General features: G+C 31.1%; 1 protein-coding gene across 1 annotated transcript; it reads right to left on the reverse strand.

Moving 5' to 3' along the window:
- Nucleotides 1-679: 679 nt before the first annotated feature.
- LOC132747576 (uncharacterized) lies at nt 680-5,522 on the reverse strand. Its single transcript, XM_060736995.1, has 4 exons — nt 5,458-5,522; nt 3,520-3,638; nt 1,414-1,574; nt 680-940 (listed from the first exon to the last, which is right to left on the reverse strand). Exons 1-4 carry the CDS (start codon nt 5,463-5,465, stop codon nt 680-682), a joined length of 549 nt encoding a protein of 182 aa, XP_060592978.1. The 5' UTR covers nt 5,466-5,522.
- Between the last annotated feature and the right edge of the window lie 3,957 nt (nt 5,523-9,479).

Consider the following 9,479-nt stretch of genomic DNA (forward strand, 5'->3'; position numbering starts at 1 on the left):
GACAACGTCAAAGCAACGAAACGATCCGGATAATTTCGAATATCCCTTAAGTTGCTTTGAGTTTATTATTTATGTTTGGTTTTTAAAAAACTGAGACGTAACATTTCTTAATTTAAATATTTTCATTTGTTGTATACAAATTTAAAGTTATCAGAGCGAAACGATCGTAATATTTGTCTAAAGGGAGAAAAATCGTACAATGATTTAAAACAGTTTAGTGTGCGTATTGTCTCCCTTTAACAATTTCTCGCAGGCAAACTAAAATTTACACAGAAACTTTCAATTTTAAATATTTCAACTAATTTCCCGGCACACTTTGTTAGTGAGTTGTCACTCCTTTTCGGCTCCTTGACGTAACACTTTAATGATACCGAAAACAGGAGGGGTGGGGCGGGGCAATGACTGAAAGATCCTGTTACACAATTTTTTATGGATTTTTTTTATCTTTTCGGGGACTTTTTTATGTTGATTGTAGCATTAGAATATTAGCAGGGTCGCAAGTGACTTGAAATACATTTTACTATGGTTTTACTTACATGGTAATAACGTACATGTTCGTATTTCACTATTTTGTGAATGGAATAAGTTATTACAACCACGTATGGAATAATAAAAATCTAGAATTGCACTTTTTCAAGAATCATAAATTTATATGATTTTTTTTTATTCAATGATAAAATCATTTGACTTTTTCCTCAAGAAAGTATTCTTCGACTAAAAAATCCTCATTGTCTTCGTCATCGTCTGCTCCGCTAGTGTCAACAAATTCCCTCACTTCACCGCCAACACCACCATATGCCATTGAGAGTAAAGGCGAAAAGGACGGATTCTCATCCTCCATGTCAAGGACTGGTACGAACTTTTCCCGCCAATTCTTCACCTCGCTCTCGTCTGGTATGCTAGGGTTTCGTTGCAAAATATCGTCAATGGTATCTGTGCCCTAGAAAGAAAAAAAGAACAACTTTATTTAATGTTTAAAATATGATTATAAAACTTTTGAATACTGAAAGTTGTCTTATTGCCTGGTTACACGTATCCCCTGAAAAATTAGGCTTCCCCTACTAAGAGGACTTGATAGTAAAGAATGAATGCAATTTTGTGAAAGATAATTCTCATGCCAAATGTTGCGCAATACGAATTTTTTTATACAGCCGTATTTGATAAGCTTTCACCTGCTTCAATCTGGCCTTTTCAATCTTAGCACACATTGTAATGTATCTGTTAGTTTTATACCCTGTCCAACATCCCCGAAAAAATGGCGAATTAAGGAGCAATAGTATATACGACCAAATGGCAAATGATTACATTATCGTATATATATAAAAAGTAGTTCAATTAACGGAAGCAAATAAATTAAAAGAAGTTTACTTAACGAAATATTTCATATATGGTCTTCCATTAAAATGAACTTACCGGCACAGATGGAGGTGCAGGCTCAACCTGGGCTCCTCCAAGTTCATCCCAAGATGCCCCGGCATGAAACCTGGCCTCCCCTGCTGGTCCGATGAACATCACTGCAGGAAACGGGTACCTTCCACCATCAAGCATTGTTAATCTATCTCCATTTACTGTTGCTGAAAACCAAGAAATGTAACTTATTTAATATATATTATTATTAAAAATGTATTTTGGTTAAGGTTCAATTTGCATTAATGCTGTATGGAGACATTTTCCAGTTTTATCTGTGACGGAAGACCTCATGTCCAGAGTAAAACCATCGACGTTACGTAAGGTAGCTGGATAGCTTCCTTTAATGAAAGTATCCCAAGTCCTGGCGGGATTCAAAACCACATCGGTAAGGGGCAAGTGGTTTGAAGTGAATGACTTTAACCATTCGGTCACGAAAGCCCCTACATAAGGTTTATTTGGTATCCAACTTTTTTTAGAAAATGACTTCCTCTGCTTTCTCTTAAATATAACCATTACATATTTCTTGTTATTTCACACCTCACAAAATGTAACCCTTACAAATAAGCGACCAGTGTTTGCAGTGTTTGGTCCACTAGAAATCATATCAATTTAGCATTGTTTTCATTTCTCGAGTTTCTAGCCTCGTTTTCATTTTCCGAGTCAAGAAAATCAGTACCAAAGCTATATTGTACTTGAAGTAATAGAACTATAAAACAATTAGAAATTGATGATGTAAAATAAAGAAATCCAATTATACATTGTTGAATACATTCTGATTCTATTTGAAGCATTTTGTTTACAGTAAAATCTTTTAATTATAATGAATGCTGGAATTTTGCTTTGCTATTGCTTTTAATTTGAATTTTTGTTGGCTTGTACTTTTGCACTTAAAACTGCTTAATCCCTCAGAGTAATGATATTTTTTGTAAATCTTCTTGATGGTAGCTCTGAGTTTACTTACATTTCTGATGCTTGTATTTTTATGCTTTTTGTATATAATTTTGTTCTGCTTTATGTTTTTGTTCCTATTCATTCTGTGTTATTCATGAATAGATCACTCTATCTTTGACTTGTTAATTAAATTACATTTACTTTCATTGATGTTATAAAGTGTTTATGTGTAGTCCTGCATAACACTGATATATAATTTCAACTTGTGATTTGTATTTGACTTATTGTTGTTTACGTGTCTGCTAGCTCTAATAAATTATATTATTATTTGAAATTGCCTTTTTGGTTTTGACATAATTTGAAGCATTTTGTTTACAGTAAAATCTTTTAATTATGGATAAAACAGTCTTTCTCATTGGTTGTTATTTTGGATAGGTCAGAGGTCATTTTTGTACTATTACTCCATAACATTTGTTGTATTTTAATGATTGGTTGTTCATCAGTTAGGTCAAGGGTCACTTTTGTATCATTACGCCAAACTGTATTTAGGTTCGGTTTTGGCGCCTATTAGTTACAGTTATTCAGTCGGTTGTTTCTTCAAATTTGCCACTCCTTCCCGCCCTTTGTTTTTTGTGTTTTTTATTGTTTAGCTTGTTTAGTTCTGTATTGCATGTTTTTAATGTGTTTTTGTTGCATTTTAAAATGAATTCCGCTTATATATTCTATAACATTTTAAAGCGGTTTTGTTCCTATTCATTCTGTGTTATTCATGAATAGATCACTCTATCTTTGACTTGTTAATTAAATTACATTTACTTTCATTGATGTTATAAAGTGTTTATGTGTAGTCCTGCATAACACTGATATATAATTTCAACTTGTGATTTGTATTTGACTTATTATTGTTTACGTGTCTGCTAGCTCTAATAAATGGTATTATTATTTGAAATTGCCTTTTTTCATGCACAGTTGCTCAAGCTATATTGGACTCGACTTGCACCTGTCTAAAATAGGTTTGAAAGGTGTGTGTCTTCGTCCAATGAATTAAGTACTGTACTGAACAATGTACAATAACCTCACAATATCAATGTGACTTTACTTCTTATCAAATTTTCTACTTTGACATCTTATACGAATATTGTTAAATCACCATCGATATATATTCGTTGTCTCAATCTTTGAAATGAATATAACTGGATTTTATCTTAAAATACTCACTATCTTTTTCTGGAAGTCTCCACATCAGCGCAGCAAACTGTTCCATTCTGTAAGGAATCTCGAGCGAGTGTCTTGTATCAATAACCCCTGGGTGGTTGATCCACGACTGAACTGTAGATCTAAAATATATCATGATATATATCATTTTTTTGTACTTTGTTGTATTAAAGTACGCTTTATGCAGTAATTTATTAAGTTTTGTACAACAATTCGTTGTTTTGATACTTTAATGAAAAAAATATGACGACTTAATGAATGAATGCATGAATGAATGAATGAGCGGGCGAGCGAGCGAACGAACGAACGAATGAACGAAGAAATGAAACAGATAAATACAATAAGCATTATACGGAATTTATTACAAGGGAGACAACCTTTGTATGTCATTATGTTAATATTTTATACTAGTCATCTCCCTTTACACTGAAAGGTTATGTTTTTTTTAAATTTTGTTTTGAGTTTATTTCCATCATAAAGTTTAATTTAAAAACTTATTAACCCGTCCTTTCCCACCCAGAATATTTTCCTTCTGCTTTTGTTGTGTTTTCTCATTTCTAATTTCAGCTTTATTTAAGATGGATGTCATCAATAGTGTTCAAACGAAACGTCATGGCTAGATTTCATAATGCGTCTGTACTTACAAGTGCCTTATGTTTGTATCATTTTTTACGAGATCTGCATAAGTTTTATAGTATTGATATTATTAAATTCTTCTTTGAATTTATTAAGATTTAACATTATATATTTTGTTACATAGTTACATTTTTTCTCTTTCTTACATCTATTTAATTCACATAATATCGTTTTCTTATTTACTCATATTTTTGTTACCAAATTTAACGTTAACGTTTGTCGCGGCTTAACACGCCGCGTTACGTCATATTTTTATGTAAGCGGAAACGCAATGATCAAAACAAATTTAAAAACGTTCATACAGTTTATAAGCATCACGACGATACATTTAAAACGCCGCAATAGTATTTTATGTAATGATTTATTTTTATTCTCTTTTGTACAGAGAATCGTTTCACGTTTGACGTTTCACGTTTCCCGTTAATAAACGCATTCTCACTAACACTGGCGTCGTGTGTTTACAATTCTCAACTATTGCGGCGTTTTAAATGTATCGTCGTGATGCTTATAAACTGTATGAACGTTTTTAAATTTGTTTTGATCATTGCGTTTCCGCTTACATAAAAATATGACGTAACGCGGCGTGTTAAGCCGCGCCAAACGTTAACGTTAAATTTGGTAACAAAAATATGAGTAAATAAGAAAACGATATTATGTGAATTAAATAGATGTAAGAAAGAGAAAAAATGTAACTATGTAACAAAATATATAATGTTAAATCTTAATAAATTCAAAGAAGAATTTAATAGATATAATGGTGGTTATTATTACATTGTTATACATAACAGCCATGGACAAAAAATACTGCCAAACCTAATTTACCTCGGTAAAATGTTGTTTTTTATTGTTCCCTCTGCTAATAATTCGTTGTTTTGATACATTTATAAAAAAATACGAATGAATGAATTTATGAATGAATGAATGAATTACTGAATAAATTACTGAATGAATGAATGAATGAATGAATGAATGAATAAATGAACACTTAAGTTTAACCATATCGCATTTGTTTTATAAGTTTCAATCTGCTTCAATAAATTGAAGGATGATGTTATTATCCTTGGTGGTGGTAGTGGTGATATGTAAAAACACTTTTATTATAGAAAAAGAAACCATATTATAGCATTGCAAAATGAGTACCATTTCTTTTACTTGCATCTGAATAAAAGCTGCACACATTGACGTGAATGATAGAAGTTGAACTTGGCAATATCTTATAAATATATCAAATCTACGTGTTAAATATGAATAACCATGTGTAGACTCGTTGTTACTGATAAATAAAAATTGAATTTTAGTACTTACCCATTCATTTTTTATGAATTTTTATTCTCGTAAACGCTTTGTAGATAACGCTATGCAATGACTATAGCAACGACGTTACGTTATATGCTTATGACGTATACGGTGTTGGCGTTTTAAAACTGTTCGCTTCAAAGGACCGTCTCCTAGTAATTGATATGATTTGAATAGCTTTAGAAGAAGAAAAAATATATAATAAATCGTAAGATGTGAATATAGTCATACTAAATTCCGTGATAGCAAAGTAAGTAACATATTTATGTATGTTATTTCTATCTTTACTTCTTTTTTTATATGTATATTCCGTTGAACACGCTTTTGTTTAACCTTAATATGATTTTGTCATGGCAAATTTATCGAATACCCTGTAGATAATATTGCTATGTATGGCAATCTAAAGCTGCGTTCTCAATTACTCCCGGCAGAGCCCAGGACCATCCCGGTAAATAATGCAATGTATATATAATAAAATTAGTCAATTGAGTCGTCTCTTTAGATCGGAAATGTTGGGTGGGGTAGGCAACTGTAACTCTTGAAGGAATGTATTTCATTGAAAGAATTTCCTTTGTTACTTTATTATGTACGGAAGCCCTGGAGGGACATTTATTATTTTTAAATTATTACTTATTACCTATTACTTATTATTTACAGGTTATTACTATATTTAGTATTGAAATGCGCCATGTTTGGCAAGAAAAAACTCTGTTTACATCATAACAATTAGCGAAAAAGATGATTTGAGCCGCGTCATGACAAAACCAACATACTGGGTTTGCAACCAGCATGGATCCAGACCAGCCTGCACATCCGCGCAGTCTGATCAGGATCCATGCTGTTCACTATCAGTTTCTCTACTTGCTATAGAGTTTGTAAGCGAACAGCATGGATCCTGATCAGACTGCGCGGATGCACAGGCTGGTCTGGATCCATGCTGGTCGCAAACCCATTATGTTGGTTTTGTCATGCCGCGGCTCATTTATTAAATGATGAGACAATGATAATTGATTATTTATTACTTAATAGGTTTATCATAATAATCAATTATAATATATTACTTATTATATATAACTTATTATTTATCACTAATAACTTATTTCAGTCGTATATGTCTTTTAAAATCTGTGTATGTTGTAGTCTGATTATATAATGTATGCAATAAATATGTTTAAACTATATTAAATACTTCTTAGATTATTATGTAACTAAGATATATTCGACTGAAATGAGTAATAAGTTATAAATAATAAGTTTTTTGATGTTCTCCTTCATCTTTTTCGCTAACTGCTTGATGTAAACAGAGTTTTTTCTGCCAAACATGGCGCGTTTCAAAACTAAATATAGTTTTAATCTGTAAATTAAAAATAATAAGTTATAAATTATAGGTAATAAGTAATATTTTTTAAATAATAAATGTCCCTCAAGGGCTTCCGTAATATAATTATGAGCAACCATTTAAGAAATTAAATGAAATAAATTAAAAGTATATCAAAAGTAGATCTATAAACCAATTCAATTCATATATACAAATCGTTACTATAGGTGAAATTGAACCAGCTGGTAAACTTTTAACTAAATATAACGCTGATAGAATCTATGAAAAAAGCTAGTTTATTCGCTGTTCATTAACATTACATTATCAGTATTTATAGAGACATTTAACAATAAAATATTTGTGGACTTTTTCCTTGTCTTGTCTTGATTAAATGCAATGTCACAAAGTATTTGTTTTAATGTACGAGTGAACATTTGAGCCGCGTCACGACAAAACCAACATAGTGCGTTTGCGACCAGCATGGATCAAGACCAGCCTGCGCATCCGCGCAGTCTGACATGGTCAGGGTCCATGCTGTTCGCTATGAGTTTCTCTACTTGTAATAGGGTTGGTAAGCGAACAGCGTGGATCCTGATCGTGCAGGCTGGTCTGGATCCATGCTGGTCGCAAACCCATTATGTTGGTTTTGTCGTGAAGCGGCTCAATTTTTTCCTTATCGTATTAAAGTTTAAATTTTTTGGTTTCTTTCTATCAAAACTGAAATATTGATTTGAACTGCGTATATACTGACCAAGCCTGTTATTTTTTTACCTTTATGTTTTACGTTATGACGCAACAAAATTAATGAGGAGTGGTTTGTCTTAGTCTTGTTTTATCATGAATATCTTATATACAATAGTTATACAATAATTGTGTTTTTATGTTGTTAAAATTATTGAATAAGATAATTGTTTAAACAATTATTTACTTAAATTTAAAAAAAAAACAGCAATAACAAAAAAAAACAGCAATAACAAAAACAACAATGAAATAAGAAAAGAAAGAAAGAAAGAGAAAAAAGGAGTAAGAAAGAAAAAAAAAAGAAACTTAAAAAACAACAAAAAAGAGAAATAAAGATCAATATAATTCCGTGTAGATAAGATATAAGAAGTCTGAAAAGAAGAAAAACTGGATATTACCTGAATAGATTGACCAGGTATTTTTTTCTTTCTTCTTTTTTTTCTTATTTCTATTTCTTACAATCAGTCTTAATAAAAAAATTGTACATGTATATTATTTCTATGGTATATAATGGTGTTCCAGGTAGGACGGAGTAACTTTATTTTATTTTAACGAGTTGATATCATTTTCAAGTGTATTCTTTCTAATTCCTTTTTCGTTCCTGAAAAAAAAACAACCCTTTTTCAGGCTTTTTATAACGTTGCCTATTTGATTGAAACATTATATTATGTTTGTTTTGTTTTGTTTTTTCATTTATGAGGATTTTTGGTATTATTATATCATTAGATAAGTTATATGACTCAATATGAACGGCTGTAAGGTTATATAGCCCAATATAGGAGAGCTTATAATACATTGAAAATGAAAATCACTTAAAATCAAAAGTGATACAAACATGCAGTATTATTTTATAAAACTTCTATATTCACTTTTCGATAATTATATAAAAATCATTAAAACGACCAAAAGTCTATAATTTTATAAAGAATTCACAAAAAAACTGCACAACTGCCTTATTTGGAAAATATAAAAGTTTTGGCACGAACAAAATTTGCAGGAGTATTACAGGAAAGGCGTCCAACGAAGACCCCATGGATATAGATGTTTAGCTAGCTTCCGTATTTAAACTGCTAATTACCAATTTTGGGAAAATCAAGATGTAAATTTATTTAGTCAGCTAACACCAGACCGCACGGGAGTGCCGGAAGTGCAAGGCCGGTGCCTGGCTTTATTCTGGTGACAGAGGCTTATCGGCAGTGTAATACACTGAGAAGAATAGGCGAAACAAAGGGGGGCCACTGCGTCGGAGTTTGACTTCGGATAAGGAAGATAATTATTGTTATTTTGCGAGATATATCAAAAATTAGATAAAACTAGAACATGTTTAATGTATATCTTTTTTAAAAATGAACTTAAAGACGAGACATGCTATGACTCATGTATAGAACATTGATTTATACGTTTTCAAGGGTCGAATTGCGGTGCTGTATATTCTATCATAGACTATAACAATTATAAATATTAACTTGAACCCAGAATTTTAAAATCAACTAAACGGCTGGAACAATAAGAATTTTAAAATGTTCACTATTAAAATGCATTGTAGAAAATAAATATGTGTCGACCTATCCTACACGTTCGCTACATGTATATTAAATTTGTATAAGATAGGTAACCCAAAATATTTGAAAGCTCCATTGTTAAACTATTACGTGTCAGGGTAATCAATACATGTAGTACTTTCATATCTATAATTAGTAACTTTATAAATAATGAACAACTCATTCTGTAAACATTATGTATTTCGTAATACGCCATATTTATTATAAAAAACACCCACATAAAAAACCATTTAATACTGAAAAAAATGAATTAAAAAAATAAATAATAAAAAAATAAAAAAGCATAACATAAGCGTTCTATAACCTGTACTTTATACCAGCATATTTTTCCTTTAAATATATGAGCTAGGATTCATGTTCGTCGTATTTTTTTTTTAATAAGAACATTTTTATAAATCTTGATAATTCGC

The sequence above is a fragment of the Ruditapes philippinarum genome, unplaced genomic scaffold (genome assembly GCF_026571515.1).
Source record: "Ruditapes philippinarum isolate M1 unplaced genomic scaffold, ASM2657151v2 ctg2624_1_1_1_1, whole genome shotgun sequence".
NCBI classification, from domain to species: Eukaryota; Metazoa; Mollusca; class Bivalvia; order Venerida; family Veneridae; genus Ruditapes; species Ruditapes philippinarum.